A 13,601-nucleotide genomic window follows, 5' to 3' on the forward strand; every position below is an offset into this window, starting at 1 on the left:
TTAATTTAAAGTCTTAAAAAATTTTTTTTTAACATTTTTATTTATCTTTGAGAGAGAGAGAGACAGAGCATGAGTGGGGGAGGGGCAGAGAGAGAGAGAGAGAGAGAGGGAGACACAGAATCCGAAGCAGGCTCCAGGCTCCGAGCTCTGAGCTGTCAGCACAGAGCCTGACGTGGGGCTCGAACCCACAAACTGTGAGATCATGACCTGAGCTGAAGTCAGATGCTCAACTAACTGAGCCACCCAGGCACCCCTATTGTTTTCAATAATAGTTTTAAATAAAGGATTTAGGGCCAGATTTGCTATATCCAAGCCATTGCAATACTTGACTTTTTCTCACATGTTCTTTGGTCAGTGTTGTATCATCTATAACTAATTGAGAAAATGCCAGTATTTGTGTTCATTAAGACACAATTTGCCACTGAGGAAGACATTAACATGTTTTTTGAGAAGATTTTTAAAAGCAAAGCATTCAAGTATGTGAAGAAAATACCCTTTTGTCTTAACACATTTTAAAAGGAAAGTGTCGTATGTATGTAAAAGCTGTGGAACCATACTTACTGAGCTTGAAATAGGTTTGCAGATTTCCGTGGCAAATCTGATTTATATGGCTTGAGCATTTCTCTTTTTCACTTTTTCTCATTTGACAAACTTTTCCCGTCCCTAAAGATCTGCTTGGAAACTCACTGTGCTAATAGGCAAGGTTGGCCTTTCTTGTGCTTCTCTTAAAGTAGTCCATCCTGAAACTCTGACCTTTTAATTTAATAACAGTTTTATTTGAGAAAATGTTCAGATCCTGAGAGCTGAAAAGAGTGTTTTCAGAAAGGCCATTTTAAATAGTGGTCTCCAAATGGTATATCTTTTTCCCTTCTGTGCTTTGGACCAGACCCATCAGAAGAAATATATTGTTGCTTTCTGTATTCTATTGATTTAAAAACAAATAACATGAAACTTAGATTTGCTCAAAACCCATTACTACACTGGTTTATTTTCCTGCCTGGCTTAGATTTGCTATTTTAGATTTTAAACTCTTTATGCTAGGTCATGTTTTATCTTTTGTTATTTTAAATTCTCACTTGTAGCTAAGGTAATTACTTTTTCAGCTGTGACCTTGGATGTGAGACCCAACATTGCATTTTGTTGTTTTTTTTTTTAAAGAACTGGCTGGGGCATTAGAAAGACAGCTGTGCGTTGGTGTCTTTACTGACCATAAGTGATGTCAGCTAGTTGGTCCCTTGGGCATGTCTTCTTCAGTGACCTCTAGGAGATCCTGGTCCTTTGCATTGCTGGTAATTTCTCACTCCCACCTCTTTCCCTTGTGGCCTTGCCTGGATGACGTCACCAGTTACCTCCATCTCTTTCTCACCTCACCCCTGGCAGGTGGTGGGGTTGACCTGATAGGCAGGGTAGTATAGAGAAAGAGGACAAGCCTTGAGGCTACATTTCTTTCTCTGCAATCTCTTCTGCATGGCTGCCTTCCCAGCCACCCAGCTCGTTGCCGTTTGGTAATGGAGTCCTTACTGTTCCAGTTTAGGTTTATCACACGATTGTAAGAAGCTCTCTGCAGACTTTGGCTTTTCCGGTGGTAGGAAGCCCCTATATTGTAAGAGGCATAAAGCACACTGTGGAAGATATGGAGACTTAGGAAACAGATCCCATTGCTGTATCCTCAGACCTGGGATGCTGAGGTCTCACTGAAACTTAGTTTTAATTGGTTGAATGAAATTCAGTTGAATTGTGGTTGAGAATTTGATTGCATTTTGCCTGAGAGAAATGTTGCTGTGGTAATTTGAAAAAAATCCAGGGGAAGCGGTGTGACTACACATCAGCCTGTGTGTGGATTCTAACTGGTATGTGAAACTTAAGGGTATAGTTTGGGCAGCACTAATCGGATTAAATACTTGTTTCAATTTTTGCTACTAATTAGAGCTACCAGCTGTGAGCAACTTGAAACAATGTAGTGTGATGTTGTTTTGCTTGTTTATGAGAAGTAGCTGACGATGTGAAAATCATCGCCTTGTGGAGTGCATAGCCTAGAACTTCATAGACAGTTGACACCCGTGTAACCCAGCGGGTCCTGTTTTTGGTTGAGGAAGTCGAACCTCGGGTAGGTTATTTGACTGATACAAAGTCTAGCTAATGGAAAAACAGGGACTATAATGTTTAGACTCTTCGTTGACCTATTATTGTCTAATTTCTCTTGTTGGTGTTTGTATTGTTTTAAACCTTTAATACTAAAAGAATTTTAAGATTTGCCTGAATATAGACAGAATTCTCTGTTCTAGTTCTTTTCTTGATTATATGTGACCTTTTCAAAGCCTAGACTTGTATCTTTCTCATCTTATGGACGGTGAAGGAGGAGAGAAGCCAAAGGGCAGCATAGTATATAGTTGAAAGGGACCCTGGAGAACATCCATTTGAGAACAACCTTTTGAGGGAAACTGTCCAGAGAGGCTGGTAACTTCCCCTAGGTCCTCCAGATTGTTGATGGCCAAGCTGGGATTAGACTCAACTAGTGTTTACCCTTTCCCTAATTCGTTGTCCATTCTTCTTTTTTTGTATTATATTCTTTTTTCTTTGTAAGGCTTTATTGAGATGGATATACATTTTATTTATACATTCATCAGTGGATAGGCATTTAGGTTGTTTTCACTTTTGGGATATTGTCAATAATACTGCCGTAAATTTCTTCATGTTCTCAGCAACACTTGTTAATGTTTGTCTTTTTGATTATACTGTGTTTGAATTGGTGTATCATTGTTTTGATTTGCCTTTCCCTGATGATGAATGCCCTTCAGTCACTTTTCATATGCTTATTGGCCATTTGTGTGATCTGTTTTAGAGAAATGCCTATTTCTATCCCTTGCCCATTTTTAATTTTGTTGTCTTTTTGTTTGTGTATTCTGGCTACAAGTCTCTTATCAGCTATATGATTTGTCAGTATTTTTTCTCATTCTGTCAGTTGTCTTTTCACCTTCTTGATGATGTCCTCTGATGCTCTTGTTGTTTCCTGATAATCTACAACTTAGAGAACACAGGGGCGCCTGGGTGGCTCAGTCAGTTGAGCGTCTGACTTCGGCTCAGGTCATGATCTCATGGCTCCTTGGTTCAAGCCCCACATTGGGCTCTGTGCTGACCGCTCACATTCTGTGTCTCCCTTTCTCTCTGACTCTCCCCTGCTCACACTCTTACCTCCCTTTCAAAAAATAAATAAACATTAAAAAATTAAAAAAAAAAAAGAGAACACATCCTTATGCCCTTTCCCATATCTTCTTTGTTATTGTCCAGTGTCAGCTAAATTTTAAAAAGGCTTTCTATGTCCTGTTGTAATTCACTTTTTTGCATATGCGCTGAGGCAAGGTGCTGGTAAGCGTGGAGATCATCAAAGTGTTGTTGCACAGGAGAGACGGTCCCACCTCATTTCCCACCTAATAGCCTCTACCATTTGAAATACTTCTTAGCTCCTGTAGGTATCCCTAGATTCCCCCCAATTTTGTGGTGCTTTCTTGGTCATGATTTTGGGTAGTGGATTTCTAGTAAAGAGGAAATGCTCTCTACATATTTCTTATGAAGGCTCTTAAGAAGTATGTCAGATTTGTTTATTTGATTTGCTATCATAGCTGTAAGAATCTTTACAAAACATATCGTACAACATCTTCCAGTTGGAAACACCAGATGTTTCAAATCAAGTCACCAGGTATTTAGAAAGCTCCAGCTGTGTTCTCAGCATTTTTTTTTTTTTTTTTTACATCTCTCTCCAATTGTTGGCACTTGACGTGGATGACATAGTTTCCAAAAATACGGCTTTAACATTTTTGCTCTCTTCCCCCTTCCCTCAGAGGATGTCCTCCTTCCAGCTCAACCTCAACCTGCTCAAGGAGCTACTCAGCTTCATCAAGGTCCTCGAGTGGATTGCTTCTATCTTTGCTTTTGCCACCTGTGGAGGTTTTAAGGGCAAAACAGAAATTCAAGTGACTTGTCCTAAAGTTAGTGAAAATAAGATGATTACAGCTGCTTTTTTGCCTATCCATTCAGGTTGAATGAAGCATTATTTGAGGCAATTCCAGATGCAAACGTGTGTGATGTAAATTGGAAAAATTATGTCCTTACTGGAGATTACTCTTCTTCTGCACAATTCTACGTTACATTTGCAGTCTTTGTCTTCCTGTATTGCTTAGCTGCCCTTCTGCTCTATGTTGGTTATATGAACCTGTGTCGGGATAGTCGAAACCTTCCCATGATTGGCTTCATTGTTACTCTTGTTGCCACTTTTCTGTGGTTGGTGAGCACTTCAGCCTGGGCTAAAGCTCTTACAGATATTAAAGTAGCTACTGGTCACAGTATTGTCAAGGAACTTCAGCCTTGTGACCATCAAGAAGTGACATGTTATTTTGGCTCTGTGACTAGTAGCGGATCCCTAAATGTGTCTGTGATCTTTGGCTTTCTGAATATGATACTTTGGGGAGGAAATGCATGGTTTGTGTACAAGGAGACCAGTTCACACAATCCATCAAATACTTCTGCTTCCCACCCCAAGGAGGTATTCCACCTCCTTCTGGAATATAATTAAAGGGAGAAATACACTGTATGAAACATGTCTATACTTTGACCTGTTGCCACCATTTTGAGAAGCATTATTTGTTTCTAATAAAAGTAATGGCTTTTTCAGTAAATTGGTGGGTTTAAAATTTTGCTGCTTTTTTTTATATAAAGCCTGTGCCTTTCCTAGAAATTTAAGATGTAAATATATTCTCACATGTAAATTTGAAAATTCAGGGGCCTGTTATGAGATGATACACATTTTTAGATGACTGGTTATTTCTTTACTAAGTTGTTTGCCTTCCAGAGTTGTTTACACCTTAAGCCTTAGCATATGTCTTCACTCAGAAAAGAGTTACATTGTCATATCATAATAAGAGGAAAATACACTACTGTGTATTTACACAGTATATACACTACTGTATATACACTACTGTAAGTTTGTACAGATCATACATCTAAGACCTGTCTTTGTTTAAGAAAGCCTTGATTACATAAATCATATTTAGAAAAAACATTTAGTTCAGAATTTGTATCTGAACATTGTTTGTATGTTATGAAAAACTTTTACTTGCAAAGACTGGTTGTATGTTTTATTTCTGGTTTTCTAAGTGACCTACAGTACTTAATAGGTGTACTAAAATTGTTTTGGAAATGGGGTTTGGAAATTTCTGATAGATGTATAGTTAAGTTAGTGATTCTGTCGCATGAGGCAGAAGCTTCCATTACGCTGGTCGTTTAATAGACTTGCTATAGAAGTAGAAAGAACATGGTTCAAGTCGAGATTTTGATATGTCTGGGCATTACTCTCAGTGGTATTTGTCTGTTGTCCTTTGTTGCTCATGCCACTTAGTGCAGGCTGAGACCTAGTCTCCTTGCAAGCAGAAAAATAAGCCACCTGTTCTCGCAGACCCTTTCATAGGGTTAAAAAATTTAAGATTGCCTTTCACTTTGAAACATTTAACCTTTAGATTCAATGAAGTTACTATTTTGAGTATAGCATTGATATTGTGAAAATAAATGCAATTTGGATTTCATGTTTCTTCATGTTCATTCTTCTTGCACAAGTGGATGATTAAGGAATTATGCATCATAAACAGGAATTTAAGTGAGCTGTATTATGGGTGCACTGTCTTTGTGCACACATTTGGGTATATTCTGAATGCAGGGGTTATTCACATTTTGCTTCCTAATCTTTTTGTTGTACAGGGCCAGATTTCTCATTCTTACCACATGATTGTTTATATGTGAAGCACACCTTGCTGTTGCCTTATTTGTGTTGCTTTTGTTCATGGCAAGACTTGTCAGTATGAGAACGTGTATCTTTTATGCAACAAACTTAATAAAGAAGTTAAAAGAAAAATAAAATTTTCATAAATTTTAAATGTCCTTTTTCACAAATCATGGAAAAATGGTTGTAAATACAAATGATTTTCTTCCTGTCGTAAGTGGTTCTTTAAAGTGATTAATTATCAAAGTGAGAATGTTTTGATGTCCTCTTCCTCTTCCTCTCTGAAGTCCCTTCCTTCCAGCCTCTCCTCCTCTTCTACGTGATGGTCACACTTTAATGATAGGACATCATTCTAAAGAATTTGTACTTAATGGTTCGGTCCCCACTGGGCAGTAAGCAGCTACTTGAGTTTATTATACGTTTTGGCAGGTGTGGAAGTTTCTAGGTCACCAGGGAACTTTTGATTAAATTACTCCTGAAGTGCACTAATTGGTCTTTTCTACAGTGCTTAGGTAGTTCCAAGGAGATGCTGACCAGCTGGCAGAACTTTGCCCATTAAGATCTAGTCTTTGCTTTGTTTTTCTGGAGTATTGTCTTGCTTTTGTTTTTAAGAAATCATTGATTTTCTCTCCTTCCACTCTATTGATCCTAGTTTCTGATGAAGAATTGAAAAGAAGAGTGGCTGAGGAGCTGGCGTTGGAGCAAGCCAAGAAAGAGTCTGAAAATCAGAAACGGTGAGTTTTGCGATATCTGAGAGAGATTTTGGTGGACTCTTGTCATAATTATGAAATATTTTTGGAGAGGAGTGATTGTAATAAGACTCATATTTGTGTTTGAGCTGCAGAATGTGTTGAACATATGAACGTGGCCATTTTCAGTTTTGGATGGTGCTTGTTCAAACCCTCCCTTACTCTCTTCCCACACTTGATTGTGACAGCTGTATCTCTCGTGTGGTTCTTAGCTGCGTGATTATTGTACAGTTTCTCGGTATGTGAGAAGTATTTCTTGAGGATTCTCCAGGCATTTCTGAGGCTAGTTTCTCTCAACAAATGGTTTGTGATTGTAAATTGTGTAGTCTACTGTGGGTGTTAAGGTTTACGGTGTTGTAGTTACTAGTGAATGTTACATGTTTTACATAGTGCTCATATTAACAGATAGCACTAATTAGTAATGTGCTCACTTAAAAGAGCTGAGACATTGCAGAAATATATAAGGTTGAAGAATCAAAATCCTCCATAACTCTGTTCTATGGAGATAACCACTCTTGAACATTTTATTCTTTTGTACATCTGTACAATTATTGTCATTGTTACTACTGCTAACAGCTGAAAGAATGTTCACTGAAGTGTTTTTGTAATAGTAGAGAACAGGAAGCAATCCACATGCCCATTATGGGGACAGGATGAATGACTTAGGATACATGCCGACAATGGAGTACTAGACAGTCAAGTAGATCCTCCTGTGCTGATTCAGATAGATGTGGAAAAGCCATAAATTGATAAAAAGCAACGCTCAAGACAGCATAATTTTTTGTGGTAAAAAATACTACTTTTAAAGATTTAAAGTATGTACTTATTCATAAAAATATATGAATACATTTTAATCCAAAATAGAGTCAAGTGTTCCATCTGTGCTCCTTCTGAAATTTGCATGTAGCACAGTGTATTATATAATCATGTGAATATCTTTCTACTGTGAATACTAGGCACATGCCTACATGTGTAGATGCCTAGTATGTATTTGTTCTTATTTTGGAGTGCTTAACTATTTTGTTTGAGAGAGCTCAATGTAAAGAATCTTTGAATTGGATTCTAGTCCTCACTGACCACAGGACCTTCAACATATAATTTAACCTCGCTGCGCCTTAAAGATTTTTATCTCTAAACTGAGGAGTTTGAAAAATGTTCCCTAATATTTCTTTCCCTTTGACAATGTGCTGAGCTACCTCTAATTTACTTGAAATGTATGGAATAGGACATAAGTTTTAAGATTAAGACCACCATTTTCTCAGGAAATAGGGAAGGCTCAGGGCTTAGGGTTTTAAAAAAAATCAAGATGTAATTAGTACTGCTAAAAGGGTTTTCTGTGTATTTCAATAGTTTCCTACGCAACACTTTATAATTACTTAATTGGGTTAGGTTGGTGGAGTATATAATTAGAGAGTGGAGTTTAAATATTCAAAAAATTTCAGACCATTTTCATTAAGAAGCAAAGAAAATCGATATGTTATGGTAGAATTTCTTGTCTTTGAAATTTTATTATTTTTAATTGAATTTTATTTTAATAAGGCTTTTTTTTTGGTTAGACTCTCATATTTACTTTGCTTATTATATTTCACATAGGACTTTCGTCTTTTCTCCACATATGGTACAGGCTTTCAGTTACAATAACTCTCACTGTGGTGTCTTGTTTTTGTTTTTGTGTGTTTTTTCCCCCCCTTCATTATTCAACTCCCATTTGCTCTGCCTTGGTCTGTGAAAGGGTAAAGGGCAAATGGGATGAGTAAAAGGTACCAGTGAGAGCCAATTTCTTATCTCTTGTGGACTGGGGTTGGCAGCTTTGCTGTAACTGGACAAATGACTATTGATAAAGAATTTATTTTCTGTCACCTTTAAGGAGAGTGGAGGGTAGTACAACCTTTTTATTATTTTTTCTTTACAAAAATATTTTGTCTGAACCCTTCTTCAGAATGAAAATTTCCAGCTGTCAGATCTCGGCAAAAAGTGTGTGTTCATCTGTATGGTAGTTCTTGGAAGAATCAATAGCTACTTTTTTTTCTTTCTTTTTTCTACTGGAGAAGAAACTTTAGAAGAAGCATTAAGAAATTTTTATGCATAGTCTTTTAAAAGCAACGTTTTGGAGTCACGAGGCATTTATACATTATTGTATCTGTTGCCTTAATTGAGTAAACCCTGGTAAGCAGTTTCAGAGAATGGTTCCTTGTGCCATTGTCCCGTCACTTGTAATGCTGCTTCATTGTTTCCCCTTGCTGTCCAGATGCACACATAACTGCAGGTAGTTTCCCAAGCACTTAAGGTTGGCACGTAGGTACACGTATGTGTAAGGAATCAAATTTGTGCAAAAAGGACTTTGGAAATCATTTAGATTTTGTTATTTTTCTCTACAGAGTATTTGTTATCCTTGTTTTACCTTCTTATTATGGACATTTTAAAGCACACTGAAAATCAGAGATAAGTACAATGAATCCCTAAAGCCCATCACACTGTTTCAACAATTCTGGCTTCATCTATAATCCATTCATGCTGCCTATGTGGTGAATGGTAAGGGAAGCAGTAGTATTTTTTTCTTTTTTAAATTTTTTTCTTAATGTTTCTTTTTGAGAGAGAGAGAGAGAGTGAGAGACAGAGTGCGAGCGGGGGGAGGGGCAGAGAGAGAGGGAGACACAGGATCTGAAGCAGGCTCCAGGCTCTGAGCTGACACGGAGCTTGAACTCAGGAACCACGAGATCATGACCTGAGCCGAAGTTGGACATTCAACCCATTGAGCCACCCAGGTGCCCCACCAGTAACATTTTTAATAAGCTGATGAACTTTGTGGCAGCGAGCTAATCCAAAATGTCTTCCATCAGGCTAGCTTAAAGAAGGACTTTTGTTTCAGTTAGGTTTTTTGGTTGAAAGACTGAAACTGAACTCTGGGTAACTTAGGAAGCGAGGAAATTTTTAGAAGCATATTGGATAGCTCAAGAGAATCAAAAGGAAGATGAGAGAACTACTAGGTAGGGAAGAACTGAGTACTACTGAAACTGTACACAGCAGGGTAGAAGTAATTCTCCCAAAGGAAATCAGGATGAAGGTTTCACAACAAAGGGGAAAGAATGGTGGGCGGCTAAATTTCATTGAATTGAAGATGTCATCGATTTAAGAAGCATTTGATGTACCACTAAAAAAAATTGCTGCAAATTATAGCACAGTAGTTTATCTCTTAGAAACTTTATTGAAAGAGCTCATTAAGATTTACTTTGAATTTTTAAAAAACCTATTACTTTGTGTATTCATGAAAAAGGAAAATGTAAGCAAAATAAATAGGTTAAGGTAGTGTTCTCAACTGAGGGAGGTTTTGGTCCCCAGGGGTCATAAGACAATGTCTGGAGACATTTTTGGCTGTCACAGCTTGTCATTATTGCCATCTAGCAGGTGAGGCCATAGGTGCTGCTAAAAATCCTGTAATGCATAGGGTGAACCCCCCCACCCCACACAAAGAATGATCTGGCCCAATATGTCCCTGTTCATATTGGGTCTGATTCTTCTGACTCGCTCTTTGACTCAGGGTCTTGATGTTCTTGCTTTTCCATATGGGATCCCATATTCTGTGCTATCAACACCTTGGCAATGCAGCATTCCTTCCTTACAAGGTTGCTCCCTTGTCATTCCTGGGTTTTTTCCAGGCTGCTGCTGCCAGCTGTGCAAGTTTTGATGCTACACACAGGCCGTGACAACCGTGCAGGACTGCCGCGTGGCAGACAGCAGTTGTGAGATGCTTTCAGGCGGGAGAAAAAACGGCACATCACAGTCCTGGAGCTGCATTCTCCGGTACAGTCCACATGCTCCAGGCCGTGACATCTGTCAGGTCCGAAAGGACTTCCTGAGGGTCTGCCTCCTGTCCCACCTGCTCGGAATGCCTTGGACGGCATCTCTGCCTGGCTGTGCCACACGCCGTTAGATCCGGTTCAGAAATGTTTGGACTGGCTATTGAAAATTCACCTGAACTCTTTTCCTTTAAATCTCCACTCTCTGAAATCTAACCAGCAGACGTAGCCTAATTAAAAGTTGCTTTGTAGGAAAAGGTCTTCGTTAAGACCAGTGACAATGCAGCTGATTGTAAGCCCCATGACTGTATGTGTTGTATTCTCATCGTATCTCAGAAAACACTTACATGTGGAAGCTCAGTTCAGTTAATTTTAGGTCTGATTCTCTTTTATGAAAATCTTTAGTTATTTGCTTAGTTGACAAGATGACACCCCCCAAATCACTGACCTAGTAGTAGTACACTACAATTGATGGGTCTAATTTGGAATCCTAGTTTTGCTTACCACCACATCTCATGGATGGAACGGTTGTTTGGTGCATTGGGAGTCAAGAGTAAATTGAATGCCCGTGTCAGCAGTGTGTTTTTGCTGTTATTCTTTATTGACTGTTTTGGATTATGGCCGACCGTACTGTGTTGTAACCGTAGCAGGCCAATGTAGCAGGGACACAGTATGCCACAATATGTGGTCTTTTGCACCCCACATCCAAGAGTCAGTCTCTGACAGCAAGAAAAATGGAACTACTTCTGACCTCTGACCTTTGGCATTTGAATTTCACCTCTTTACCTATAAAGGCAAGTGTAGGTGTTTCAGTTTTAATAACCTTTCTTCAAGAAACCAGGAAGGGAATAGCTACGCGATGTTGTAACTAACCGAGCATTAACCAAGATGACTTACCTGCTGTTTTTGATGGACATCAGTTGAAATTTCACCTCATTTTTAATTACTTGGAAAATTACCTTAGATTTGTGAGACTTAAAATAATTAGTTTGGTTAATAAATTAGTCATAAATTTTATCAGTATGTGGGTAAGTTAGAGTAGAGCACAGTCCATTCAGTTTTCAATTTAGAACATCAAGTAAGGGTTTATGTCAGCAAACAAGGGCTTAAATAAGCTTATTTGTGCATTTAGTTTCTTATCGTAAAAGTGAAATTCACAGTGATGGTATCTTCTGTTTAAACTCATTATGTATCATAATTCATTTCAGCTTTATTATTAGATGTTTTCTGCCCTTACAGGAAAAAAAGTGGGAAAGGAAGGAGGAAAGAGTCCACTGGAGAAAAACAGGGTATTGTGAGTTAGCGTCCCACTGAAAATACATGTCAGAAGTTACGTAGCGTGATGCCTTTCATGTAGTGAGCTCTCACAGAAATTGTTGAGTTGAATCACTGGGCCTGGAAAATCCTGACAGTCTTCTAGCAAGGACGGCCTATTCTATAACATATACATATATATTCTATGTTTTGTTAAAAATAAAAACAAATTATGCCTTTAAAAACCAGACGTTGGGGCGCCTGGGTGGCTCAGTTGGTTAAGCATCCAACTCTTGACCATGAGTCATGACCCCATGGTTCGTGGGTTTGGGCCCTGCATCAGGCTTTGGCGCGGTCCCTGCTTGGGATTCTCTGTCTCCCTCCCTCTCTCTGCCTTTACCCCGCTCACTCTCGACCTCTCTCTCTCAAAATAAATAAATAAACATTAAAAAAATTAATAAAAAATAAAATTAGACTTTAACTAGAGACTATAGATACTTGTCTTATAAATCTTTGTTTTAAGTTAGTGCAGTGTGAAACACCATTTTCCAATTGTAGACACAAATCACACAGTTATGAAATCACATACTTTCAGCCTGTGTGTAATCTCTAGGTGTATACTACTTAAAAAAAAAAAACAGTTTCAGGCAAGAAGTACCATGGATAACCGTACTCATCATAAAAGCGCAGTTTTTTATTTTACTGTTTTTAATGTTTATTTTTGAGAGACAGAGAGAGAGTGAGCGAGAGCACATCCGCGAGTAGGGGAGGGACTGAGAGACAGGGAGATCCAGAATCTGAAGCAGGCTTCAGGCTCTGAGCTGTCAGCACAGAGCCCGAGGTGGGGCTCGCACCCATGAACTGTGAGATCATGACCTGAACTGAAGTCGGACCCTCAACCGGCTGAGCCGTGCAGGCGCCCCTTAAAAGTGTAGTTTTTAAGTGACTTTAAAAGATCAGTTAGCAGTCAGTATTTTCTCAAGGCACTCCACTGTCACAGGCAAATGAATTTTAACTTCTGATTTATAAATATTTGCAAATAAGGTGATTGATGAAATTTGAGTTATCATTCTTCAGTGACACTCCTCTGATATCCGGGTGTAATGTGTATCAGTCTGCTGTGATGCGAATGTATTTCTGTGTCTGGCTTGCTAATGGTAGTGGACAGTTTGTTGGCATTATCTGCAAACTACTCCTTTATAGTCGCTGACATTTAAGAGCTCCTTCTGTGGTATTAAAAGCCCTAATATAATAGATTTATTTTCTTATTGAAGCCTTTTTTTTTTTTTAAATGCATACTGCATTGCTGTTGTTTTATACCCATCCCTTTTCTATTCCATTTGTTTAAAAGTAGATCAAGACCTAACCCGTTCTCAGTGCAGTAGGAAGATCACGTGTAGCCACCCAGTACTTTTCCGGGGAACATGACTGGAAGTGCTTTGTATGTACTGGTTATTGGAATCTCTCACCATCTGCTGCTTTCATCTTTTTCTCTTCAAGTGACACTTTTCTCTTTTTAATAGAATCCACTCCATTCTATAACCAGTCATTATAGAAGGTTGGATTATTGAGTCTGTGTTTTATTTAAATCTCTTCTTTTTCCAAAGCCATTTTTCTTTCCTTTCAATGCCACGTTGTTGGAGAAGCCCACCCTGAATCCTGTTTAAGAAGCTCTTTCTACATGGTAGGAATATTAAGCCTGGAAAACCAGAATCAGTCAAGCATGCCGTAGAAATCTGTAACTTTTTCACTGATTGTAACAGCAGTGATGTTCAACCACTTCTTGTTCCCGTGTATCTTCTGATAGTAATTACAGAGTTTTCTCTCGTGAAGCGTAGTGTTTGATTTGTGCCAAAATTGGTTTCTGCATTTGGAAGTTTCTACGAATTGGTTTCTGCGTGTTCTGTGGTTGTAGTGGTTCTTGTTGCTGTTTCTGCATTGCCCAGTACAATCTGGGGATGGGAGGGGGTGGTAATGTGCTCTGTGAATCATTTATCATTCCTTCCATAACACTGACAGTAGCATTAATAG

The 13,601-nt window shown here is 38.6% G+C and overlaps 1 protein-coding gene and 1 pseudogene across 3 annotated transcripts in view; both read left to right on the forward strand.

The window, feature by feature from the left end:
- Positions 1–13,601, forward strand: part of CHCHD3 (coiled-coil-helix-coiled-coil-helix domain containing 3) — a 278,785-nt gene that overhangs the window by 53,129 nt on the left and 212,055 nt on the right. For all 3 annotated transcript variants that reach the window (XM_053218065.1, XM_015073046.3, XM_053218066.1), the window contains exon 3: positions 6,423–6,504. In XM_053218065.1, coding sequence (XP_053074040.1) covers positions 6,423–6,504 — 82 coding nt within the window. The remainder of the gene's footprint in view (positions 1–6,422; positions 6,505–13,601) is intronic.
- On the forward strand, positions 477–4,919 carry LOC106975700 (synaptophysin-like protein 1; annotated as a pseudogene).

Source organism: Acinonyx jubatus, chromosome A2 (assembly GCF_027475565.1).
Source record: "Acinonyx jubatus isolate Ajub_Pintada_27869175 chromosome A2, VMU_Ajub_asm_v1.0, whole genome shotgun sequence".
Classification (NCBI taxonomy): Eukaryota; Metazoa; Chordata; class Mammalia; order Carnivora; family Felidae; genus Acinonyx; species Acinonyx jubatus.